At 45.3% G+C, this 27,479-nt stretch overlaps 2 protein-coding genes across 13 annotated transcripts in view; both read right to left on the bottom strand.

Moving 5' to 3' along the window:
• Nucleotides 1–4,217, bottom strand: part of DIP2A (disco interacting protein 2 homolog A) — an 84,266-nt gene extending 80,049 nt beyond the window's left edge. For 2 of the 4 annotated variants that reach the window (XM_081137598.1, XM_081137597.1), the window contains exon 1: nucleotides 3,893–4,066. In XM_081137598.1, the coding sequence (XP_080993724.1) occupies nucleotides 3,893–3,983 (91 nt within the window). In that variant the 5' untranslated portion in view covers nucleotides 3,984–4,066. Of the gene's footprint in view, nucleotides 1–3,892 lie in introns of all 4 variants that reach the window. The other 2 variants (XM_081137599.1, XM_081137600.1) reach the window with 2 other exon arrangements.
• Nucleotides 4,218–9,195: 4,978 nt separating this feature from the next.
• The window catches only part of PCNT (pericentrin), an 84,497-nt gene continuing 66,213 nt past the window's right edge, over nucleotides 9,196–27,479 (bottom strand). For 8 of the 9 annotated variants that reach the window (XM_081138891.1, XM_081138893.1, XM_081138895.1 and 5 more), the window contains 9 exons: nucleotides 25,373–25,581; nucleotides 24,431–24,533; nucleotides 23,066–23,239; nucleotides 17,682–17,792; nucleotides 16,129–16,361; nucleotides 14,182–14,258; nucleotides 12,988–13,153; nucleotides 10,113–10,240; nucleotides 9,196–9,668 (listed from right to left, as the gene is read on the bottom strand). In XM_081138891.1, the coding sequence (XP_080995017.1) occupies nucleotides 9,625–9,668; nucleotides 10,113–10,240; nucleotides 12,988–13,153; nucleotides 14,182–14,258; nucleotides 16,129–16,361; nucleotides 17,682–17,792; nucleotides 23,066–23,239; nucleotides 24,431–24,533; nucleotides 25,373–25,581 (1,245 nt within the window). In that variant the 3' untranslated portion in view covers nucleotides 9,196–9,624. The remainder of the gene's footprint in view (nucleotides 9,669–10,112; nucleotides 10,241–12,987; nucleotides 13,154–14,181; nucleotides 14,259–16,128; nucleotides 16,362–17,681; nucleotides 17,793–23,065; nucleotides 23,240–24,430; nucleotides 24,534–25,372; nucleotides 25,582–27,479) is intronic. The other variant, XM_081138892.1, reaches the window with a different exon arrangement.

Here is a 27,479-nt window from a genome sequence, read left to right as displayed (position 1 = left end):
GGAGAAACAGAAATGACATCTTAGAATTATTATGAAATTAGTTTTCCCTCATAGGCCCCAGAAGAGGTATCAGGGACCCACAGAAGTCTATGAACCACAGTTTGGGAACCACTGGCAGATTACTTCTGCAAAGAAACACAAGAAATAAATACCAGAAGCCGCCACCTCTACAGAGAAGCCAGGGGTAGAACAGAGACCCACTGGACCCTATCTTTCCTTAGAACTGTTTCATTTCTCTGCAGTGTGTATCTGAATTACTTTTTTAATACAACATTTTGTAAAGCCTTATGATCAATGGAGTAACAGATCTAAACCAGACCTTTGATGGACAAAACATTACCTAGCACCCAGTAGGCTTGCAATCATTACTGAATGAATATACTATATAAATAACAAATGCAAAAAACAGAAAGTGGCAAAAACTCCAAAAGAGGGGGCCAGTGTGGTGAGAAATTTCAAGAAAGTAGCCACATGAGAGATGATCAGGAAAGGCTCAAAATAAGAAGGCATTTGGGCTGGGCTTTGACATAGATGAGAGTTTAGATGAATGAGAACTTTAATTTACCACAAAATATTTAGGAAGCACAACAGAAGTTTATTGATGTGAAGGCAGTTATCAGTCTGTCATTTTGAAAACTAATAATTATATCACAAATTTTAGAAAGTAAAAACATTTAAATAGGAAAAAAAGTCTTTGTGAAAGAAGTCCTTTCCTCTACACCCACACACGGAGCTTTTCCCTATTTCCTTTGACACCATCACGGCTGGGACTCCTGTATTATCAGAATGCAGGAAAACAAAAAACTAAAGTTAAAGCTAGGGAACAGATCTATTAACCAGAATAAAGAAACAGGAGTGGGATAAATGTAGCCTATTGTGTAGGGATTTCCTCTCTAAACCACAGCAGGCCACTAAAACAAAAAACAAATCTTACACTATTGTCCACATTTTTAAAGCAGTTCAGGAGCAATAGCCCCAAGACACTGTATAGTACCAAAATCAGTTGTGGTATATCTAAGGTAATTTGATACAATAATAGGAAAGCACAGTGTTTGGTAATTCTTTTTTTTAAAAAATGTCAGGTTATACCTCTAATAACCTCATTTTCATCCAAGGACATTCTAATATGCTTTGAAGAGCTACATGTGTGAATTCTTGAGTGTGTTCATGGGGGGGAGGGGGGTCTGAGAAGAGAAGGGTTCTGTGCAGCTCCACCCTTAATCCTCATCTTAATTTGAGGGAGACCCCTAAATCAAGAAGGGTGAACCACCCTTCTTGGAAGGTTAAGGAGTAAGACCACATCTGTGCTTTATTTCCCTCTTTAGTATCCATAACAAAAAGTCAGCAAACCTGCCCTATGGGTAGAAATCAGTACATTCTAGGACCAGGACCTTCCCCAATTACAACAGTGGGTGACAAGAATCCAGTGAAGATATTGGAGAACAAGGACACATATGAGTTATAATTAAGGCAGGAGCATACTTTCAACTAGTCACTGTTGGTGTATAGGTTGAGGGGAAGTTGTGCAGGATTGTCCAGATTGTTCAGTACCTATCACTCACTACCAGCTTCCAGGTAGGCAGCGTTTTGTCTGTTAAGTATTCTCTTCTCTCCAACCTACCTAGCAGTGTCAACTCTAACTTTTAAGCAATGTCTCATTCAGACAAATGTGAGTACTATGAAGTCATCTTATTTGAATTACTTTATTCTGAATTAGAAGTTTGTCTCCCCCCAAAATTGGGGGGGCACAGGACAAAGTGAATCCTACTTTTTACTTCTACTTGATCAAAACATCAAAATAATGATAACGAAACTAACTTTAGTTGCTTTAGGACTGTGCTTCATTAATAATACCTTCCTTTAATTATATAAATAAAACCTTACCAGTTTCAAAGTACTTCCACATAAACTATCTGACTAAATCTTCACAAGAACTGTAGGACATCAATAAGGCAGGTGTTCCCCTCCTTCTACAGCTGATCAAATCCACGTTAAGAGATGTTATAATTCAGTCGAGATTCAGGGACACTTACCAAACACTGTGTGAAGATGCCAAAAATCTGCCTAAGACACAGTCCCTATCGCAAAGCATCTCTAAGTACAATAGGGAGGCCCCCATGTCAACAACAATCACACACAAACTAAAGAAGCCAGCATCAAAGGTGTGGAAGCACCTGGGAGTATGGCCAAGCATGACTGTACTCAAGTAATCACTGACCTATTTGGGCCAAAAGAAAGGTGTCAGGCCAGTCAAAGAGCTGGGACAGAAGCCAGGGCTCCTGTCCCGTTGGCTGCAGCTTCACTCTGCTGTCCCTTCCCTTTGATATGTTGCTCACCTCCTTTCCCAGCTTAAGCTACATTTCCAGGTTCCTCTCCACTTATATATAATATTACATCCTTTGCTTAATGTAAATCCTCCATATATGTATGAAATGACAGAAGTATAAATAGATCCAATAGACAAGAGTCATTTATTTCACTAAAGTACTTTATGTGTGTTCTGTCATACAAATTATGAAGTCCTTTGAGGAAAGATCTAATCTTACCTAACTGTCAACTCCTAGAAACTACTCAAATACACAACCACGAAAAAATAAATTCAGGGGATAACGAATACTCTGGTGCAGAAATTAGGAGCAATCAGCAAAAACATATTTCAAATGCATAAAATCTAAACTGCACTGACATGATTTTCCCTGGATGAAAAGCTACAACGAATTCAAGACAGTGGTTCCAGTCAGAACCATTTCTACTGGGAGTTTTCCAGGCTTCGCAAGAGCATCTAATCACCAAGAATTCAAAATCAACCCATTTCTTATTGCATTTCGTGTTGTTTTTTTAAGTGTCAAATATCTCAGAACTTTAAAAAAATTTGCATGTTGAATTCAAAACAATTGCAAGTAGATGTTGTATTATCTGTGAAACAAAGATAACAACAGAAACTACCTCCCTAAGTTTGGCAAGGATTAAATGGGTTAGTACAAGCCAGTGCATATTTTATTAGATGGTAGTAAGAATTCACTACTCCAAACACTGCAAAACATCAACCTGAAGCCTAAAGTAAGGACATTAAGACTTTGAAAACATGAATTCTGAAAGCTGAAAATGCATTTAAGTTTCAAAAACAAAGTTAGACATTAGATGCTTTTCTTGATACTACACAAGGACTTTCTCTTTGAGCAATGACATCGAACAGAACATTAGGACACAGGTTTGGGGAGTAATAACCTCCAGATGGGTAATGCCACCCACCGCCACTGAAGCGGAATCACTCGAATATTTTCTAAGCAAAGAACCATTTATTGAACTTTTTTTTTTTTAATTTTTAAAAATTCCGTAAAGAGGCTAACAACGTCGTTATACGTGCCTCCAGAAAAGGAAGGTGCTGTTTTAACAAGGTTTTACAAGGGAGGAAACTGAGGCACACCGGCGGAGATGGGCTCACAGGTCCGCACCCAGGTGGGCGGCAGCTGCCTGGGTAGAGCCACGCTCGGGAAGGCCAGACCTGCGGCCTCGGGCTGGGACAGCCACCGCCTAAGCTGAAACAAAACAGTCACTCCCGTCCAGGTTCACGCGCCCGAGGTCAAACCCACCAGTCAACCCGCCCGGCAACCAAAAGTCCGGGCTCCGATTGCGAGAAGCCGGGAGGGGCACGGGGGTCCAAGGGGCCCGGTGTGAGGGACCAGGCAAGCTCCGTGACGGCCGGCGAGGCGGAGGTCCCGGGTGTGAGAAGCATGGCGGGGGCCCCCGGGGCCCGGGTAAGGGGCGGGGCTGAACAGGGGTGCGGGGTCCCGGGTGAGGGGCGGGGCAGGGTTCCCGGGTGTGAGAAGCATGGCGGGGGTCCCGGGTCCGGGATGAGAGCCGGGCGGAGCCCCGCGGCCGGGCTGCTCACCTTCCGACAGCTCCAGCTCCAGCTCGGCCAGGCTCTCCCGCACCTCGGCGGGCAGTGGCACCGGCTGCAGCGGGCACCCGCGGTCGGCCATGGCCCCCTCGCTTTCTCCGGCCGCACCCCGCGACTGCCAGGTCGGCTCGAGCCCTGACGGGTCCGGGGTCAGGTCGGGGCCGGGTCCGAGAGGCTGCGCGGACGGCGGCTACGTCGCTCTTCTCAGCCCAGCGACGCGCATCGGTCAGGCGGGTAGCAGAGGCTGCAGGGTAGGGGCGCGGCCCCAGCGTCTCCGCACCGGCGCGAGCGCGGGCACGATCACAGGCGGCTCCTCAAGCGCCGCCGCCCCGCGCGCCCCCGACAGCTCGGAGGGCCCTACACGGAGCGCGCGTGCGCGACGGGAAGGGCGGGAGGGGAGCGCGCGTGCGCACAGGGTCGTGGGAGGGGCTGGGATTCCCGGGCCCGCCCAGCAACACGGAAGGCTCGCTCTCATTGGCCCCGAGGACGCGGCGAGGTCGCTCCGAGCTCCTATTGGGAGAGACCGGAGAGCGTTACTCCCGGTAGGCTCTGCGCCGCAGCCGAGTTCTCGAGGGGCTCCAGGCGCAGGAACGGCTTTTGGGACAAGGGTCTTAGGCTCAGGTAGCCCCCACTCCTCGTCCTGAGGTCAGGGGACCCTTTCTGCGACGATGCACTGCGCTGCCGGAGCTTTTTTCTGGTTCTCGGCAGCCTCCTGGGACACCCTGGACACAATTCCCGCCCTGGCTTTGCATTGCTGCCGGAATAATAACAGAGGTGTGGGCCAGGTGTTTTCCCCAGGGTTTTGTGTGTTAACTCATTTGCTTTTCAAAACTGCTTTCGAACATATAATACTGACCAGGAAGGAGCTCTGGCAGCCATTTCAGATCTTGAGGTGACCTTAGGAAGTGGGAGGACAGATGAGGAACAAGATGTTAGGAGGACTCAGGTGGAGTTGAAATTAGAGGCCCACAGGATCCTGAAGGAGCTGATCCCCACATACACACGGGACGTGTATCTCTGCATATGTAAGGGTCGACCTGTTTGGTGGTCATTTTCCCACTCCCAACTGAATAATTGGCATTGACATTATTGGCAGTTAACATTACTCTCACACTGGGTCCCTGACCTGTAGGTTCAGAGCAGTCACAACTGGAAAGGCCATGCAGAACCCTCTGAAACTAACCCCATCCCTACCAAGATCATAAAACAATATCACATCCGGAGATGGAGAGGGCAGAGATTGGAGCCACTTTTAAGGATCCAAAGGATGCAGAGTGGTGGTCCACAAAATTTTTAATTCACCAGCATGACCCCTTTAGAAATTGGAAGGATCCTGGAAGATAACAGTACACTACTGCAAACTCAACTAAGTAGCAGCTCTGATACCAGCCTCTCTGCTGGATATGGTAGGTGGCTATTGATTTGATAAGTATGTCTTTTCTGTCCCTATCAGATCAGAAATATTTCACATTAAAGTGTAACAAAGATAGTTTTGCCTGTAGGCTATGTTACCTCTCCTAGTCCAAAGACATCAGCACCACCTAGGCATCCTGGAGAATGTTCCATTGTTCCATTACATCAATAACATTACGTACATAAACCCTATCAAGATTCAGGAACCGGCTACATCCTTAACATTTTTAGGGGTCCAGTAGTCAGTGGTGCCCTAGGGCATCCTTTCCAAAATAAAAGACAATTAATTATTACATCTTTCATCTTCAACCATTCAGAAAGCAGGACACTCTTGGGACTTGAGGTTCTGGAAGCAGCATACTCCACACCTAGGAATACTGTTCTGGTCCAAATACTGAGTGATTTGAAAGACTGCAGCTTTGACAAGAGCCCAGAACAGGAAGTTTCTGTAATAGGTCAAAGCTGTGATACAAGTGGCTCTGCTACCTGGGCTATGTAGTCTAGCAGATGGTATTGGTTATTAGTGGTGGGGAACAATGCAATGTGGAGTTTCTGGCATGTCTCAGTAGGAGATTCACAATGCAGGATCCTAAGGTTCTGCCATGCCACTCAGAGCAGAGAATTATGTGCCTTTCGGAGGTAAAATATATCTTGGTGTGATACTGTGCTCCAATATAGATGGAACACGCCTGATCTTGGGACACCAAGTATCCATGCTGCTAAAATCACCCATTATGAGGTGAATTCTGTCAAACTCACCACAGCATAAGGTTGGCTGGGCCCAGCAACAATCCATAAGATGGGAGTAGTATATTCAAGATTGAGCATGAAAATGTACAGAGGTCACAAGTGCGTGCAGAATAGGTATCCTAGACCCACATGGCATCCACTGCTGTTGTATTAGCGCCTTCTCTGTCATTTCACACCTATAACCCTATGGGGGAGACTTACGATGAGTTAGTTGTCAGAGGAGGAAAACTCGGGCTCGGTTTATAGACAGGTTGGCTTGATGTGAGTTCAGAAGGAAAGTGGACAGCAGCTACATTACAGCCTCAATCAGGTGGCCTTCAAAGATCTCCTAGTCATTCACTTTTTTAAGTGGCCCAAGGGGAGACTATATATGGACTTATGGGCAGTGTTGGGTGGCCTGGGTGACTGGTTATGGGCCTGGAGGAAAACAGTTGGGGATAAGGAGATCTATGGTAGAAGTTTGTGGGTCAATGTACTGGAATAAGTACCAAGAGGGACTGATCTTTGTATAAAGTGCTAATGCCCCCCACAGAGCATCCATGAAAGTAATTAAAAACCAAGTGGAATAACTTGCCCAGTGGACACTGGACAGCATCTCACTGGCAACTCCAGTACTTCGTACAAGGACAAAATGGCCAAGGTGGTGGAGTTAGAGGCCATTCATGGGCCCAACAGTGTAGATTCTGACCAAAGCTGAGCTAGCCACTAGCAGCCACTGAATGTCGAACCTGCCATCAAAGACCAATGCTGATCTTCCAATATAGCCTCTTTCATCAAGAAGGCCAACCAACCAAGTTTACTATATTGGAACTCTTTCATCCTGGATGAGCCAGTTTTTTCCCACAGGAATAGATTCATGTTTCATATATAGGTTTGCCTTTCCTGCTCACAAGTATCATCAGGGAGGCCTTCAGGAGTGCTTGTTTCACTGACACAGGATCCCATATGGCATCACATCAAACAGGGGCTTCACTTTAAAGTGCTTCCAGTCCTCCCAAGTTTAGTAAGGCTAGAGGTCCTGGTCCCCAAAAAGGGACACCAGGGAACACATGAAGTGTGCCATTAGATTATAAAGTATGGATGACGCCTGGGAACCTTGGAGTCACATCTAGGAACTGACAGGCACATGGGGTCACCGTCAGCAATGGAGAAAGCAGGGCTGCTATTGCACGCATTACACCTGCAGAGAATGTGGGACCCAGATGACCCGCGAGGGAGTGTCTTGGTCCTCCTTTACTCAACTGATTAAGAAACTATAGAATCCAACTTGCAAGTCTGTCATTTTTTTGCTATTGTTTTTGTTTTATTGTCGGCTAAATTTATTAGTTTGACATCAGTGACACTGACATACCCCCACCTGACCTGTGGACCATGCTCCAGCGATTTTGATGTGCCCAATAAAATACAGTATGAGTGGATGACTACAGGAATGCATCCACAGCTTTAACTACAGTGATTCCAAACTGCAGCCACAACAGTACAACAGAAAGGGAAAGGGGAAGGGGAGGGAAGGGGGAGGGGAAAAGGAGGAAAGGGGAAAGAAAGGGAAGGGGAAAGGAAAAAGGAAAAGGAAAGGAAAAACAGGTGTAACTTGTTCCCCAACTCAATTATTTGTTTCTTGTTTTAAACAATTAATGCTGCCAGACACAAATAGTCCTACATGTTCTGTGCCATATAAATATGGAAAACATTTATAGTTTTACCCCAAGTCTGAAATCATATCTGCTGCTACCCGTTACTGTTAAGGGTGATGCTGTCTCGGAAGGGCTCAGTCTTCGACACTTCCTGAGCTGTCCTCTTGCCCCTGTCATCTTTGCTCACCACCAGCTTGACCCAGGACACACAGCTCGGCTGCCACCAGCCCCCTTCAGCCGATCCTGTGCCACCTTCTGGCTGAGCTTGATCTTCACTTGACCGAGCAGGACTCAGATCCAAGCCTTCTTCCTCATCTCCTCGCCTTGTCATCTTTTTCTGCCACATGCTAGCAAAGACCAACACAAGACAGTGGAGTCTTGATAGGTCAGAGAGCCCTCCAGGTTGAAGGTTCTGGCACAGGCCACTGAGGCTTCAGTTCTTGTGGCTACAGATGAGCTCACAGTACTGGGGCAACTGGATAAGCACCTCACTGAGCTGACATCCTCCACCATTGTCCTTGTCCTTGACTATGGCACCACCACCTTCATCTTGGTGAGGTTGGGTGTGTTCGGGGAGAGCTTCTAGGCAGACAGCCCCCATGCTGCTTCTGCTTCTTGCTCTCCTTGTCCTTGTTGCTGCTGTGGGTGCTGAGGGTGGTTGGCCTCTGGATCCCCAGACCCCTGCAGTCCAGCTGTAAGGGAGGTAGTGTGGCACATGCGCTACTGAGTTAAGGCATACACCAGTTTGAGGCACTACCTCAAACATGTAAGACATGATTCCCTAGCTGGTGGTGCTAAAGAGAGCCTTCAGCTGGCCACTCCACTCTTTGGTCAAGGCAACTGCTTCCAGCTGATGGGATACATGATGTTGGTTCGTAAATTGGCTCCTGTACATGGAGGGGAAGGAGGGACTGAAGAGGCGGACCACTCCAGACTGAAACTGGCAGGTTTAATAAACAGGGGAACTTAGGACCCTGGCCAGATAGCTCAGTAAGTTAGAGTGTCATCCTGAAATGCCAACAGTGCAAATATCATACCTGGTCAGGGCACATACAAGAGTCAACCAATAAATGCATAAATTAGTGGAACAACAAAATCAATGTTTCTCTCTCTTTCCCCCTTCTCTCTCTAAAAATCAAAAATAAATAAACAAGGGAACTTAGATTTGTTTTAGGCAAGATGAGTAGGTCTCTGCACCCACCCACCAGAGCCTTGAGTTTGCACAGAGGCCTTAACTGATGACCCAGTTAAGTCATGTATACAGTTCAGATAGTCTCCCTTACTCTCTCAAGGCTGCATCCTTGAGGCAGCTTCTACTGAGGGGAAGGCAAGTGGAACACACATTCCAAGGATGGGAGGCAACCAATCCATGTCATATCCACATTTCTTTCTCTCCTCTCTCTTTCCCCTTCTCCCCTCCCTTCCACTCTCTCTGAAAATCAATGGAAAAAATGCCCTCAAGTGAGGATTAACAAAAACAAACACACACAAGGGCTATTCACAAATAAAATAGTGCTTTATTATATTCTCCTTTTGTTTTTCATTTGTGTTATTTTTAAACCAAATGTCTATCTGTACACTTTAAGAAAATAAAACAACAGGGAGCCATTCTCTGCTCACACTTTTTGGAGGGAGGCAGGGTGGCTCTGCCAACATGCAAAGAACGGGGCAGGTGACCATCACTCATGAGCGCACACAATACCTCATGAAGGTTAAGGAGCTAAAACGTACTGAAATTACATAAAAAATACTCCATTTGGCTTTGTAGCAATGCACAAAGGTGAGAACACTTAATGGCACTCTGGGGCTGGCATCTCAGGCACTTCTCAGTACACCATGCCACACCACAAGCTTTCCTTAGAAAAATGAAAAAAGGAATCTTTTCCTCATGTAGAACTGCCACTGGTAAGAGCCACAGGACTTTATTTATTGTTTAGTCTTCTGGCGGCAGGATTTCTTTGAAGTGGAATCTAAATATAAATAAAAATGATGCAGCAATTTGTTAGAAGGTTTCACATGTCTTTTAAGAAGAATTTCACAATTTTGAAACACTACCACTGAATTAGTTTCTCATTTTTGGTAAAAGTATGAATAATTCAAATATAGAGCAGTTTAAATTATGGTTAAAAACACTGGGAAATTATAACCTGGCTGAAACAACCTTTATGTTTTCCTGTAAGAAGAAGGACCAGAAGGCCCAGCTGGTGATCAGGTCAAACCGAGCTCGAACCTCTGATTAAGTACACTGTGACTTAATGACACTCACAATCATTCTTCCGATACTGTTAGCGACAGCTAGTTATCAGGATTGACACACAATTACTAAGGTGAGTGCTAACAGGCTTTCCCACATTATTTCACATTATAGGGTACATTTACATTATTAAAAAAAATAATTAGAAAAGGACTTTTACCTGGTGGTAACCCCCCTAGTCTTTGCTGGATTATTTCTAAATGGTGAATATATTCTGTTAAAGAATGTTCTGGATCTTGAGAAGCAGTCAGGGATCTTTCTGATCTTGAACTTGGAGATGGATTAGACCTTCATGCAAACAAACCCAGAAACAAAAAAAGAGTTGACTGCAACAGATGGTGAATGCAGTGAGCATAGAGATAGGAAGTGGTGTTGGGTCCTCTGACCAAACAAGCTGTGGGAAATGAGGTAAACTACATGGCTGTTTCCTTTGTATTTTTTTTATACCACAAAAGAAAAAAAAATAAGTGGTACACAGTGCTTTATTTTTTGTTTGTTTTATGTTTTTGTTGATTTTTTTTTTTAGGAAGAGGGATAGAGATATAGAAACATTAATCAGCTGCCTCCTGCTCGCCTCCTACTGGGGATCGAGCATGCAACCCGGGCAGGTGCCCTGACTGGGAATCGAAACGGTGACCTCCTGATTCATGGGCCGATGCTCAACCACTGAGCAACACTGGCCAGGCAAAAAGTAGTACATAGTGCTTTAAAAACCAACTTCTATATAATGGCTGAGTTACAATGAATACAAACTATTGCATATTATTTTATTCACTAAATCTTCATAGATTATGTATCTGCACCCCTCAGACCTATCTCTGCGCCCCAATCATCAATGTGGGTATGCAGGCTATCCGTTCTTTCTGGTCTCCTGCTGGGACCAGGGAGCTCCACTGTGTCATCCCTAACATTCTTTTCAAGGGAGGCACATGTCTTATCCTTGTCATCCACAAAGAGGCCTTGGCCACCATTTATTCTCTCAGTAAATATTACCAACCTGGGCACTGGGATGCCACAGCCACCAGGCAGAATCCCTGCCCTCCCTGAACAAAACAGGGCTCTCAGGCCCTCAGGGACTCACAATGGTGCACCCCCTGCCTTGCTCTGGGGTTCAGCTAAAGCCAAATTTTCAAAATATGTTCCTTTGAGGAACCACATATGCTGGTGGGATGTGATTAGCAGAGGTGATCAGAGCTAGATGCACAATGGCGCCTGATGTTTATGTGTATTATTTCTCCTGTCAGGATGGTTACACCAGAGTTGGTTACCTCATAAAATGCAGCTTGAAGAGAAGATGTCATCATCAACCAGAGGCACAGAGGGAAAAAGCAAAATAGAGCATTTCACCCCCTGCTAGCCTGACAACAGAGATGATTTGTTTTGCTCTGGTAAGAGTAGGACATGCTCATTTTAGAACAGGGGAAAGCACACCCATAGAGAAAAGAAAGGACACACTTACTTGGTTCTTAAATACCCGCAAAGACGCAAAGTGAACTTTTCTATACACTTTAAGGGTATGTTTCAAATATTGGAAAAGTCACAGTTGAAACAAACAAATGACTCATAATCTAGAATTCCTCATTCTAGCATTTGAATGGGATTACTATTTTTAATAGGGTTATTTTACATGGTTCAATCTGAAGAAATGAAAATGGAAATCCCATCCTTCCTAAGTAAGACTTGGGTGAGAAATCTCATGGTGAGGAAAATGGAGTGTAAACTGTGATGAAGGTAATTAAGATTCACCACACCCTCTCGCAATAGGCACAACCATATTACATCACATTTGAACACAGGGCCTCAGAATGTGACAAGTACATTCAATCACGGCTCAAGCCATCAGTCATTAGGGAAACCCATTTCACTTTAATTTTTAAACTAAATTACATTCCATAAAATTGAAAAGGTTTTTCCCCAAATAACTTATCTTTAACACTGTCACTGTAACATCTCAATTGTCACCTGACTACTAAGTAGAAAGATACATTATGGCTGTAATAAACCCAAATCCCACAGAAAAAAGACTGAGTAAAGCCAACCTTGCATATGTGTGTATGTGTCTATGTCTGTGTGTGTAGGGATTCCCAGGCACACGTAACCTGTCTCTCTCTCTCTCTCTCTCTCTCTCTCTCTCTCTCTCTCACACACACACACACACACACAGGCACACGTAACCTCTCTCTCTCTCTCTCTCTCTCTCTCTCTCTCTCTCACACACACACACACACACACACACACACAGGCACACGTAACCTCTCTCTCTCTCTCTCTCTCTCACACACACACACACAGGCACACGTAACCTCTCTCTCTCTCTCTCTCTCTCTCTCTCACACACACACACACACACACACAGGCACACGTAACCTCTCTCTCTCTCTCTCTCTCTCTCTCACACACACACACACACACACACACACACACACACACAGGCACACGTAACCTCTCTCTCTCTCACACACACACACACACACACACACACACAGGCACACGTAACCTCTCTCTCTCTCTCTCACACACACACACACACACACACACACACACACACAGGCACACGTAACCTCTCTCTCTCTCTCTCTCTCTCTCTCTCACACACACACACACACACACACACACACACACACACACAGGCACACGTAACCTCTCTCTCTCTCTCTCTCTCTCTCTCTCTCTCTCTCTCTCTCACACACACACACACACACACACACACACACACACACAGGCACACGTAACCTCTCTCTCTCTCTCTCTCTCTCTCTCTCTCTCTCACACACACACACACACACACACACACACACAGGCACACGTAACCTCTCTCTCTCTCTCTCTCTCTCTCTCTCTCTCTCTCTCTCACACACACACACACACACACACACACACACACACACACACACACACGGGCACCCACACAGATCTGCCCAAAGACCCTGCCATGCATGGCCACTTGTCTCTGCAGACTGGGCCTCTACTGATGACTACACCCCAGGTCCCACCTAACCCTTACAGTGGAAAAGCAGTCTGAAAGAACATCTTACCTTTCCCTCCTGCGTGGGGAGGCTTTCGGCACAGGGTCCCTGGTGTGGCTGAAAGACTCATCCCGGGTTGGTGGGGATTCGCTGGTTTCAGGTCGGGATTCACTGGTTTCGGGTGGGGATTCACTGGTTTCGGGTGGAGCCAGCTGTTGTCGTATCACCGGGAATCCTTCCCCCAGAATTATTCAATAAAAAAGGGATTAGTTAAAATGAAAATGCATTTTAGTAGAAAGGCTCATCTACCACAATTTAAAATTTGTAAGTTTTAAGAGTCTGCATGGCAATACCAAGACATTTTTAGAGTACTAAGTTATAAAAATTATATTTTAAAAAGCTCTGGAAGAAACCTGAGTTTTGATCACCTTATAGCCTGACTGACCCCCGGCATCAGTATGGGCAGCAGCCCTCGAGAGGCTCTCAGTGCCTGATGGAGACAGCAGGACACTGGGGAGCCTGGGATGGGGATTCTCCTCCACACACGTGAGCAGTGGGCTCAGGAGGCAGGGAAAGAAACTCTGGAGAACAACAGCTATGCCCCAGAGAGGGAAAAACTTTCCTAAAGGCTGACCAGGCATTCTGATTTCAAGAAGTAACGATTAACACGTGGAAATCAAAGATGACTGACTGGCACCAATTTTCACCACCCCTCCAGGCAGCAGCATCCCTGTGCTGAGGGGGAGGAAGTTCTCCACCAATGTTTCCCCAGGGCAGTGGCCTGTCAAAGGCCTGCACTTGGTGACCAGTGCAAGTCCTGCGACTGGGGGCAGCAGCAGAGAACCTTAGACACAAGACGTGACTGAGAAAGCAAGCAACAGTGCTCTCACAGCAAAGATGTGGCAGTCTGAAGAACTCTACTTCATTTTGGAGAAAAACGACCTTTTTATTGAAATTTAATTATAAGTCGATATATTTATCACTTCTATATTCTTCATTCACTATGCTCCTCTGAACAACTTTTACTCATTAGCATTAACTATATGAGCCATGGTTTTATTTGTGCTTGTTCACAACATAAACACCATTTCCCTTCAAAAAACATTTCGCCTCTGCCAACTGCACTGACTGAATTTACCTATTTCTTACTGTGCTTCATTACATCCCCACTGAGTGATGAAAACAACCAGACGTTAATGAAACGCTACAGCAAATGGAAGACAAGTTTGCAAAGGCAAGGTTAAGGGGTTCCTGCAGGCCCACCTGGGCGAAGTACTCGGCCTTGCACCAAAGCTCCTTTCCGATCTACTTCTTGCCATTTCTTAACCAAAAAACGTAATCTACAAAAAAAAAGAAGAAAAAGGCATGAAACACTGAAACTAGAACACAACAGCAGTGACAAAAGCAATGAAAATCCTGATGTAACCATCAGCTAAAAGGGTTTTGGTGGCCAACCTGCCCAGGGCAGCAGGTCCTGCACATTGACAGGGTAGCTACCTACCTCCAATTCTCTACACAGGGCCCCTACCCCACCCACTCCCAGGCCCGCCTAGCTCCAGTTCTCTCCCAGTGGAAGCCCGGTCCTGCCACAGCCCTGGCCTACTTCTAGTCTGGCATTCCCTGAGCCTGTCTACTCCCAGACGCCCTGCTTGGGGTCTCCCAGACTCCAGTTCAAAATCAATCTGCAATACCCTGGGCTCCCTTCTGCTACCAAGGCCACAAGCCAGTGAGTTGAGTGTTGGGGTGAAGAGAATGGTGGTACAGAGTCTCCTAGGCCCAAGACCTCCATCCAAGGTGCCTGCAGAGGCTGCCTTCCTGGGCACCACTGCTTCTCTGAGCCCTGCCTTCCTACAAGGCATTTCCTGTTAAAAATGTTGCTGCTTGCCCTGGCCAGTGTGGCTCAGTTGGTCAGCCCATCATCCAGTATACCAAAAGGATGCAGATTAGATTCCTGGTCAGGGCACATACCTTGGTTCTGGGTTCAATCCCTGGGCGGGGCACGTACGGAAGGCAACTGATTGATGTTCTCTCTAACATCGATGTTTCTCTCTCTCTCCTTTCTCCTCTCTCTAGAATCAGTAAGCATATCCTTGGGTGAGGATTTTAAAAAAATAATGCTGTTGCGCTTAGATGATCCTCCCTCCTGGAAAAGAAGGCTGGAGGTGGGGTTTGAGCCTGTTTATCTGACTCCATCCAGCGTCTAACCCATTTCCTGGCACAGGGATGCTATTCTCTCAGGATGGGCAGGTGGGTGGGTAGATGGGAGGACAGCTGTGGTCAGAACTCAGAGTGAGGGGACTAAGTGCCCTGAGGCTGGAGGAAGCTTCTCCACCCCACCGGGGACTCCCGGCATGGGACTTGCACCCACTCTGCAGCACAGTCTGGAGAAAGCCAAGGGAACCAAAGCAGACTGTCCCGCAGACAAAGACCAGCATGGCCAGGAGAGGGCACCTCTGCAGGAGTCACAGAGCAGTCACAGCTGCACAGTTCTTAGTGGGATACACATTTTTAGGAATTCAGCAAAATTAAAAATTATAAAATGGATTTCATCACTGTTAATTTTGAAATGATCAAAATTCCCAATCACACCAGGGAGTCACATCCCTGCTCCAACAAAGGCACCCTGTGCAGACACAGTGGCTGTGGAGAGTGAGCAATGCCTCTGGCTGGGGGGTGGGCAAGGCTGAACAAGGCAGACACACAGTGGAGGATGTAGATGAAGGCCCCCTTGCACGGTGCAGTAGGGGGTCTTCCTCCCCTCCCCCATCCACAGGCAAAGACTGGAAAGTACCTGTGCCACAAATGGCCACCACCCTGGGTGGATCACATACGCATTCTTATGCTCCTGACCCCTTATGTAACACAGATTTGACTAAAATATAGGAAACTGAAATTTGCAGAAGTGAAATACAGTTTTAAACTTGATCATATATGCCTGTCGTCAAAAGCAACCCGGGCAAGAGACCCATTAAGGGGCAAGGCGTTATTTTTGGATAAAAAGGAACCCTTAAATCTTTTCCTTTTAGGTGGTGACAGTTTCGCACACCACAATTTCCTGAAGACAAGTATCTACATTTTCTTCAAGGCCTCAAATGTCATTCATCTTAAAAGAGCATACTATTACAGAGTGTCAGAGACTAAAACCATCTAAAGCCACTGAAACGCGCCTCCCACCTGTAAAGACAGTGGTGTCACATGCCTCCCCGTTACCTTGAAATTGCAATCACCACCCTGACAGCTGTTCGGAACCTTGTGAAAGGCCGCGATGTGGTGATTTTCTTATCTGCTTTGGAAGGAAACACTCCTAAATGAGCGATCATGGAGAGCGTCTCTTGTTCAGAGTCCTGGAATCCACCGATCAATAGTAAAAGATACTTCTTCTGATAAATTAGAGCTTTTCTAAAGCTCTCTGCTCTCAAATAATGCAGGTACAATTTTTCCATCTAAAAAAAAATTGGAAAACTTAATCACAGAACAAAGATGTCTTGCTGACAAATCTGTAAAACATGTCTGCACTGTTGTGCTTTTTCCTCAGCAAATCATCACACAAGTCAGCCCTGCACAAGATCTGTAACCGGAAACAACTTGCTGTTCAAAGTTCATCTTGTTTATTAGATATGTAGGCCACATGTCCTTTCCACAGCATCAAAGCAGCCCGCTTGAAGTCATGTGAATGTGACCACTAAGTCAGGTCCAAACTGGGGGAGGGTGGCGCATTTCATCATGGGTTCATGGATATTTCAGGGTAGGGAAGGTAGGAACCCCTGAAAGTGTACACAGAGGTTGATCCCCATCTTAATACGTATTTTTCCTTCAGGAGAAGGCCCATCATTTGTTCTACATTGTCAAAAACGATGACAAATGAATTTTTTCAGGCTACAGAGACTTAACCTAATGACTCAAAGCATCACACATTTTGCCCCTACTCATGAGCACAGAAATGTAACGGCTATACAAAACTAGGCCAAATTTCAAATGAAAATTCATTCTCTTTAACTGCCCTTATTTGTCAGGACTTGGTCATTAGAACCAGCATGTGGTCTTATTGTGAACAGACACATTTGCTGGCAATGATGCCCAAGCAGAGGAGGACTTTGCAGGTGTGAACTGCTTTTACTAGTTAACCACCCAAGGTTTGTTTGTTTTTTAAATACGTTTTTATTGATTGCAGAGAGAGGAAGGGAGAGGGGGAGAGAGATAGAAACATCAATGATGAGAGTCACTGATCAACTGCCTCCTGCACACCTCCCACTGGGGATCGAGCACACAACCCAGGCATGTGCCCTGACCAGGAATCGAACCATGACCTCCTGGTTCATGGTTCAACCACTGAGCGACACCGGCTGGGCAAACTGGGATTTTTTAAATGCTTCTCCTGGGAGGGTGGGGGGTGAACAGATGGAGCAAAGAGGATGTTTAAGGCAGAGAAATTAACCTGTGTAATACTATAATGGAGAACACATTACACATTTGCCCAAACCCACAGAATGCATACCACCAGGACTGAGCCTGATGAAAACTGTGGACTGTGGGTGATGATGACGTTATCAATGCAGGTTCACTAATTTAACAGGTGCGCCATCTGGTGGGGACAGACAGTTTGGGAGGCTGAGTGTGTGGGCAGGGGGTATATGAGAACTCTCTAACCCTTCCCCTCAACTTTGCTGTGAAACTAAACTGCTCTAAAAATATGAAGTCTTAAAAACAAACCAAGAGCAGCATCCCCACTTGATGCCCTCATGCTGCCACAGGCATGGTCTCACCTTGACATTGCGGGTGTTTGCTTCCTCCCTGGAAGCTGACAGGGGCAGTCCTGGGTCTGGAACTCCTGGTGAGCTCTGCAGGACCGTCCTGTCCCTCCTCCTGTCTGACCTCTGCAACAACAAACAGCACAGTTACAGAGCTGTTCTCACATAAAAACATCTTGAGAAAAATGACCCCTCCCTACTCCAACTCCAGGAAGAAGGACACATCCAAATACCTCATTCCTTTCCTGGCTGTCCCCCCGGAACCTCTGCAGGGTGAGGTCTGCCTTGAGCAGAGGGGAGCTGGGCCTATGGGAGGCTGGGTACAGGTCTTCCCATGCTAGGATAGAGGCCACACCTGTGTCTCCCTTCAGTATCTTTTCAGAGGTGCTCAAGTTGTTATGTGACATTATTAATCAGATAATTAACACTTAGGGGGTAATTATTATATGCCATTTACTGAAGTATGATTGCATTAAAGGCACATTTTTATTAAAAACAAAAAATCAAATATCTGTGAAATAACCACAAATTCAAAGCTTTAAACATTGAAAACCCTCTGGTCCTAGAAATGCTAACTGCAGGAAGATGCAAATATCTAGTTCTGCTCTAGCAGCATCAAGTCATACGCCTGGAAACCTCAGCAAGTGCCCCACACTGGAGTCATTCACACCAAGGGACGAGGGACGGGCACCTCCAGAGCTCCAACAGGGAATACGCTAACAGAACGAGAAGGATTCCACAGTGAGGGGAACAAAAGGGCCACCTACAACAGACAACCAGGACCTGCCTATCACGGAGGCAAAAGGGAGCTTGAGGCACTGCCAGAGCCAGAGAGTCAGTGGCCTCTGCCCAGCAGTTTGGAAGAGGAATCAAAGGCAGCCTGGTCATGCCACCCACCACTGCAGGGCAGGGCTGAGAGGATGGGCCTGTGAGTGGGAGATCCTGAGAGGGGCTTCCACATAGCCTACGAGGCAAGAAAGACCAGTGGTTTTCCTGATTCAAGCACAGCTGGGTTGTTCCTAGAAAAAACACTCTAGGAACACATGTCATCAGTCTACCTTCAATTTTCTCATCAAGAATATTTATTTCCCAGTTTCTCTGTTAACTTCCATAAAGGATAAAAGTGTTCTGCTGGGGACTGCATTTTAGTCCACACAGGCCCAACGGGGTACCCTAAACACTTTCTGAGCAAGTCCCAGAGAAGCAGACGGGGCAGCGCAGTGACATGAATGGCAGCTCTTGTCAAAATTAAAATGTGGAGCCTTTAGAACTTCTCCCATGGGAGAACATAAGTAGTGGGTCCACTTGGTGTTTGGGCCCAACTCAACAGGTACAAAGGTCCCTTCACCTTTACCTAACAGAGCTTTAAAATTGACAAATCCATAATCTTCATGAGAGATGTCAATACCCCCATCAGTGACTCACAGGCAGGAAGAAGCTCAGTTGGGTCACAGAAGATTTGAACCCCATCAACCAACTGGATCTAACTGACCTTTACAGGACACTCTACATGACAATACCAGAAACATCAAACCCATCACTAAAAACCTTTGAAAAAAAGGAAACCCTAGGCCCAGATGATTTCACTGGTGAATTTTAACAAATATTTAAGAAAGAAAGAAATACCAGCTCTACATAATCTCTCTCAGAAAATAGGAGAGGAGGAACACATCCCAACTCATCTTATGAGGCAAAAACCAAAGACAATACAAAAAATTCCACATTAATGGGCCCAGATACAAAAATGCTCAACAAAATATTAGCAAATCAAATCAGGCAATATCTAAAAAGAATACGTCATGAATGTGGGTTTTTTCCTGGGATGACAAGGTAGAGTCCCAACTCAAAATCGATATGATCCATCATATTAACGGACTAACAAGAAAATCACATCATCATATCAACAGATGGAGGAAAGCACAACAGATTTCAACATGCATTTATGACAAAAAGTCTCAGCAAACTAGGAACAGAAAGGAACTTCTTCAAACTAACAGGGGCATCCACAAAAGCACCTGCATCATCCCTCATGGAGAGAATGAGGATCCACCTCTGATGGAAACAGGTGAGGATGTGCTCCTCACCACACTTACCAGACAATGTTCTTGATGTCCTGGCCAAACAGGCAAGAAAAAGAAACCAAAGTATTCAAATCAGAAAGAAGGAATAAAACTCCCTATTCTATAGAAAACCCAAGAAAAGAGCTAAAGTGAGGCTACTAAAGTTGAAAATCACAGGCCAACCTACAAAGATCAATCATGTTTCCATACATGAGCCCTGAGCAACGAGAAAACAAAAGGTTTGAAAAGTATGATTTACAACAGTGCCCTGCATGCTGACAGCTACATTTAGGAAAGCAATTTTTAAAAATCTAAATACATGAAGAGACACGCCAAGTTCAGGGATGGGAAGGTTCAATGTAGTTGAGATGTCCATACTTGCCCAAATTTTTTATAATGGCTTCACTGAGATATAATTCACATACCATAAAATTTAACCTTTTAAAAGTTATCAACTTGCCTGGCCAGACGTGGCTCAGTGGCTGAGCATCGACCTAAGATACAGGAGATCGTGGTTTGATTCCCGGTCAGGACCCGTACCCGGGTTGCAGGCTCGATTGCAGGCTCAATCCCAAGTTGGGGAGCATACAGAAGGCAGCCGATCAATGACGACTCTCTCATCAATGATGTTTCCCTCTCTCTCTCCCCTTCTCCCCTCCTCTCTCTGAAATCGATATATTTAAAAAATAAAAATAAATGAAAGTAATCAATTCAATTGATTTTTAGTATACTGGTGGTGTAACCATTACCTAATTTCATCACCCTCCATAAAACCCTGTCCCATTAGCAGATTTCCCTCTTCTGGGCATTTTATATAAATGTAATCATACAATATATGATCTTTTGTGACTGGCTTCTTACACTCATAATAACATTTTCAAAGCTCACCCACACTGTACAATGTTTATCAGTCCTTTACTCCTTTTTATTGCTGAAAAATATTCCATTTATGGATATACTATTTATTCATCCATCCATTTGTGGACATTTGGGTTATTTCTACTTTTGAGCTACAATGAATGATGAAAGGAACATTTGTGCACAAGTTTTTAAAAATTGTTTTCTTTTTTAATCCTCACCAGAGGATACTTTTTCCATTGCTTTTCAGAGAGAGAGAGAGGGGAGGGAGGGAGGGAGGGAGGGAGGGAGGGAGGGAGGGAGGGAGGGAGGGAGGGAGGGAGGGAGGGAGGGAAACACTAACATGAGAAAGACACATCAATAGGCCACCTCCTGCTCGAGGACCGACGCAGGCCTGGGATCGAGCCTGCAACCCAGGAACATGCCCTTAGCCGGAATCAAACCTGGGACCCTTGAGTCCATGGGCCGACGCTCTAATCACTGAGCCAAACCAGCCAGGGCACAAGTATACCTAGAAGTAGAACTGCTGGGTAAGAGAGCAGCTCTGTCTATTCTGACGACCAGCCAGACTGTTTTCCAAAGTGGCTGTACCACTTTACCTCCCCCCCACCATTGATCCATAGATTTAAAACAACCCCAATCAAAATAGGCAGCAAGATTCTAAAGTTTATATTGAAAGACAGAGGAACTAGAATAGCCAAGTGATTTGAAAAAGAAGAAAAAATTGGAGCATTCCTTCTACCTGACATGAAGACATAATATAAACCTACAGGCGGCTGGTAAAGGACAGACATATAGACTAGTGGAACAGAAGAGAGTGCCCAGACACATATACACAAATATTGCTCACTGGTTTTAGACATAGGCACAAAGGCAATTCAAGGAGAAACAATAATCTTTTCAACAAAGTGTGCCAGAATTACTGTATATCAACACGCATAAAAATAATCCTCCACCTATCTCTCAGACCATAGCAAAAATTAACTCAGAGTAGATTGTAGACCTCAAAGTAAGAAGTAAAACTATAAAACTCTTGGCACCATCCATAAAAGAACAAATTAACACATAGGACTTCACCTAAACAAAAAACTTTCATTTTGCAAAGGATACTATATAGAGAAGGAGATACTATATACAGAAGAACATATTAGCAAACCACATTCTAACAAAGGCATTTTATCCAGAATGTAGAAAGAACTCTCAAAACTCAACAAGAAAACAAACAATCCAAGTTAAAAAGAAGCCAAGATTTTAACCAAACAAGATACACAGATTCCACTTTATACCCACCAGAATGTTGATAAAAGTACCAAGAAGACCAACTGTGAAGGCGCAGAGTAACTGCAACACTCACACTGTGCAGCCATCCTGGACAACACTGTGGCATGATTGACACAGAAGTTAAACGCAAACTCACCATAAGACGAAGCAATCCCAACCCTGGGCATTTATCCAGAGAAATGAAATTTATGTCCACACACAGCCCTGTACACAGTGTTTACAGGAACATTATTTGTAACAGTGAGAAACTGGAAACAACCCACATATTCTTCAGTAGATGAATAGTTAAACTGAAGCACATGCATGCTTCGAACACAGCTCAGCAATAAGGAGGAATAAGCTATTGAGGCTGACACCCAGATGGACCTCAAATGCACCATGAAGGAAATGAAGAGCCTTCAAAGGCTACACGCTGTGGTTCCAACTTACAGGACATCCGGGAAAGAAAACCACAGAGAAGGGGGCAGAGCCTGGGTCTATACACATGTGAAAACTCAAGTGACATCACACCAACAAGGGACAGATTTTACCATATGTAAATTAGAAAATAATTTGCAAAAGGTTTTCAATAAAAAAGTGAAGCAAGCCAGGCCGGGCGTGGCTCAGCGGTTGAGCGGCGACCTGGGATCCAGGCAATCGGGGTTCGATTCCCAGTCAGGGCACATGCCCGGGTTGCGGGCTTGATCAGTGACTCTCATCATTGATGTTTCTATCTCTCTCTCTCCCTCTCCTTTCCTCTCTCTGAAACCAATAAAGGTATATTAAAAAAAAAAAAAGTGAAGCAAATCACAAGCAAAAAACAACCTAAAATATAAAAAAGAAAAAAATTGGAAATTCCAAATAAGCCTATCAAACTACACAAATCAGGAAAATTATAAATTATTTTATTAGGTACAAGTCAAATAAAATTATTATTTCATCAGGTTATTTATTATATTCTTAGTCAAAATTTCCTTTCCTGAGCATGTATCGAACACCATCTTATGGCAAGGGCCATGTGTGACAGCACTGTGTGCTTGTGTCTGTGTCTGTAAACAAGGCAGGTAATTCACTAAAATGTTAAATAAGATGCTCTGGCCATTACGGAGGAAGGAGCCCAGAGCGGCTAGCTAGGAAGAAATGACACTGCCCCAGCCAGCCAGCCATGAAGGAAGCCCAGCTCACTTCACCCCCAGCCCCACAGGAGTCTGAGTTACGTACACTGAGTGCACAGCCCTTTAGCAGGTGGTGTTTGAGTGTCTTCTCCAGCCGGGACATGGCCCTACACAGCTCCGCCTTCTCCTGGTTCATGGTGCTGAGAGCATTGGTAAGAGTATCATTTTCTTTCAGCAACACATCCACCAGTTGAACCTGTACTTCTGCTGTCATTTTTTTCTTAAGAAGAAAGCAAAAATGAATGTACAGGATATTTTGTTTAAAGGCATGCAGACTACTTGTGTGTTTTATTGCTGGTTATTTTGAGGTATTATTTTAAACAGTTTCTGTGGGAAGTTTGTGGGACTGGAAAGAGTTGTCCATCTGTGGGAAAGGAAATAATAAAAGTTTTCAAATCATATTTCTTTCCAATCCTCTACGAAAGACTTGGCACAAACCAGGCTATATGAACAAAGTAGGCCTGTCACAGATACAACTCTCTTTGACTGTGATAACACTACAAAGAGGCAGCACCCGAGGTGACCAGAGAACATCATGTGCTCATCCCTGAGGCCCAGTGAGTAAGTCCCTTAAAACAGGCTTATTGTTCTCATAATCAGAGGAACCTTCAGTCTGCAGAGGGCGAGGGACACTGTGGAAGGCATGGTGCCCGACAGACAAGAGGGCAAGGATGCACTGTAGCCACCCGCTGACTGCTTAACGAGCAGGTGAGAGGGAGGACAGGTCAGAGAGTGACTGAGTCAGAGGGTGAGGTCAAAGGGTGAGTGGGTCCAAGGTGCTCACCAAATGCGTGCTGCTTTTAGATAAACATCAAGATTTCATAATTTCTGAGAACATTTATAAGAAATTCATATCAGCGCCCGGCCGAGCGTGGCTCAGCGGTTGAGCCTCGACCTAGGATCCAGGCGATCGGGGTTCGATTCCTGGTCAGGGCATATGCCCGGGTTGCGGGCTCGATCAATGACTCTCTCATCATTGATGTTTCTATCTCTCTCTCCCTCTCCTTTCCTCTCTCTGAAATCAATAAAGATATATTTAAAAAAAAAAAAAAAAGAAATTCATATCAGCAACTTCAAGTGCCTTCAGATGCAGCTGAGGGGGAGCTCCCCCAGCAGTCTCACAGGTCCAAATCACTCAGGCTCTCAACACAAGTGTTCAAGGCACAGGATGGGCTGGAGCACGACAGACCGCCAGGCTGGGAGGCATCAAAGAAAGCGGGAGTGAGCACCTAGCCCCTCCAAGACATGGGAGGAGGCACATGCTCGCTCATCCAGACTGCAAACTTTAAAACCAAGAAGGAGGCAATGAGGGAGGAACAGCCAGTCACAATATAAAAGAAACCAGGCCCCAGGTGGTCCGAGAAGCCAGGCTGAGGAAGCTGTCTCTCCCCTGGAGGAGCTGGACTCTCACCTGGGGAGAGCTGGATGTGCTTAGCTGGGACTTGAGTTCCTCTAATGTCCGCAATAAAGATGTCACTGCTTTCTCATTTGATGATGTCCAATCATTAATTGTCCTATAAAAATAAACAAACATTTAAAAGGTTCATAGGAATTCCAACTGACTGTCAACCAATGCCACACAGGACACTATGAAGATGAGCTTGTGAGTGCCAGGGGTTCCGGGAGGACCTTCTGTGGACCACCAGTAACATGCTTATCAAGCATTTCATCAAGCCATGTGCTGTCCATAAAGGTGGCTGCTAGGAGTCCCTTGATGGTGGCAGCCATAAGGCAGTGCAGCCCTGGGATGGACAGCCTGTAAAGCTCAGAAACCTCTGGCCACTGACCACTGGGGCTCCCTCGGCGCTTCCACTCCTACTGCTGCTTTCTCCTGGGATTGTGTTGGTACTGGAACAGTGTCCTAAATGAATCTTTTCTGCTCTATAATTTAAACCCTACTGTAGACAGACTTGTGTTTGCTTAGTTTCTGTGCATACAGAAAAGGGCAAATGTCAACATTAATTGTTCTGTTCAAACAAAACACCTCAGTCTTGGCTCCTCTCAATAGTGAAAACACATTCTGGTCGAGTGAATGACAGCCTCAGAGCCTCGGTTGAGGCAGACACAGGAGACAGTGGCACCACCCCACTTGGCAGGCTGGCATCCGGCCTCTGGGTGGTTAACTATTAATTATAAGGGGCGTGGGGAGAACCAATATAAAAGAAACCTGGATTTTTCTGTCATATTAGAATGCAGGCAAGTGCTGCCCCTAACTCATCCAAGCACGTAGGACGAGAAATAGAATCAGTTTCATTAAAACACTGATCTAAAATTACAGGCACACCCAAAGCTTCAGAGTGTTCACATGAAAGACACAGGGTGACATAGAACTCACTGGTTCTCCACAACTGACCTGTCTACAGTCTGGTTGATGAAGCTGGTCAGCAGCCCTGCCGCACAGAGCAGCTGCTGCCGAATTGTATCCAGACCCTGCTGCTGTTCTCGGAGATGCTCCGACTCCGGGGACAGGCGCGCCACCTCCCTGGCCTCCAGCTCCCTCATCTTCCGCTGAAGCTGCTTGATCTTGTGCTCGTGGCGCTGGCGCTGCAACTCTAACTCTCTCTGTTGTCAACACAGAGCAGAAAAGACCATCACACACTGGTACAATGCCCTCCACCGAGGAGGTGCTGGGAAAAGTCAGGCAGCAAGGATGCACTCCCTGCCCAGCACACAGGACCTGAGTCTCCACGGGGAGAAGAATTTACCCTTCTAAGGTGACCAGAGTGGGCAGAAGCAGTGGGGTGAAGAGAGCAAGGGGCGGAAGGGGCTCCTTACAGGGAAGGGAAGTCCATGTGACTGGAAATGTGCAGACAAGGCTCTGCCAGGCTGGGGACAGAACCTCTGGAGCCCAGAACCCAACCTGAGCCTCTAGCTACACACCCCTGCACCATGAGGACCATCAGGTGTGGTGTTTACAGACTTGTTCTTTCAGTGTATCACAAAGAACAGTTATAAATTTAACTCAGGAAACATTTCTTTATAATTATGTCTTTTAAGCAATCATGTTACCACTCAGCCCATCCTGTGAGGCCCGAATCATCCTATATCAAAACCAAAGATACCACAAGTAAATAAAACTGCAGACCAACATCCCTTATGAACATAGATGCAAAATGCTTAGCAAAATACTAGCAAAATGAATCCAGAACCATATATAAAGGATTATATACCAAAATCAAGTGGGATTCATCCCAACGAATGCACAGATAGTTTGACATGAATGAAAATCAATGCAATACACCATATCAATAGAAAAAAGTACAAAAACCATAGTCCTCAAAAGACACTGAAAAAGCAAATCCAATACTCTTATGATTAAAAATGAAGACTGAAAAGACTAGAAATAGAAGAGAATTTCCTCAAATAAAGGGCATCTCAAAAATCCCATAGGTCCCATGGTACTTAAAGGCAGAAGACTAATTGCTTGCCCTACAATCAGGAACAAGGCACGATGCCCCTTCACCATTTCCCTCAATGCTGCACCATAAGCTTCGGCCAGGGCAGTAAGGTAGGAAGAAGAAATAAAGACACAAGGTGGAAAAGGAGGAAGTAAAACTATGCCTATGTGCAGATGACATAATTGTACATGGAAGAATCCATTAAAAAATACTGGAACTAATGAACAAGTGTAGCTAGGTTAAGGGACACAAGATCAACATACTAAAGTCAATTGTACTGCTGTACTCCAGTGAACAGTCTGAAGTAAAACTAAGAAAATAACTCCATTTACAGCAGCATCAAAAGTAATAACGTACTTAGCAATAAATTTAACAAAAGAAATGAAAAGCTTATCATCTGAAAGTTACAAAACACTGTTGAAAGAAATTATAGAGTTAAGTAAATGAAGAGCCCTTCTAATTTCACGGGTGGGAAGATGGAACATGGTTAAGCTGACAATAATTCTCAATGTGACCTCAGAGTTGGTGCAATGCCTGTCAGAATACCAACAGCCTTTTTTACAGAAATGAAAAAGTAGGTCCTCGAATGCATGTGGAACTGCCAGGGCCCCCTACATCCAAACAAAAGAAGGAAGTAAAAGGATGTGAAAAAGAAGTAAAGGGATGTGCACTTTCTGACTCCCAACCCTGCCACAGAGTTGCAACAGTTACTGCTTCTAGCATAGGACCATACAGCCTACAGAAAAGAAGGGACCAGAACCAACCCCCCACCCTGTGGGTCATCGTAACCCTGCTAACTTGGCTGCTAAGTGCTAACATTGGCTAAGGGCAGCTGCGGCTCTCACCAGTTTCTCTTTGTCTCTCTGCCATTTCTTCCACTTGTCCATGTCTGCCCGGCTCTGCCTTGTCTCCACTCTTCTCATGTCCTTGAGTGCTCCTTGCTCTGCCAGCCTCGTGTGTAACTGTTCTAACTCTGCCTGCAACCATGTGGGCTTCTCCCTCTCCCTGTACAGATCACAGCTCAGCTCTGGTTTGGGGGTCTGCAGGGCCTGCACAGTGGAC

This window comes from Miniopterus schreibersii (assembly GCF_964146895.1).
Source record: "Miniopterus schreibersii genome assembly, chromosome: 5".
NCBI classification, from domain to species: domain Eukaryota; kingdom Metazoa; phylum Chordata; class Mammalia; order Chiroptera; family Miniopteridae; genus Miniopterus; species Miniopterus schreibersii.
The sequence above is the reverse complement of the archived record's forward strand: the minus strand, read 5'-3'. Positions and strand labels throughout refer to the sequence as shown.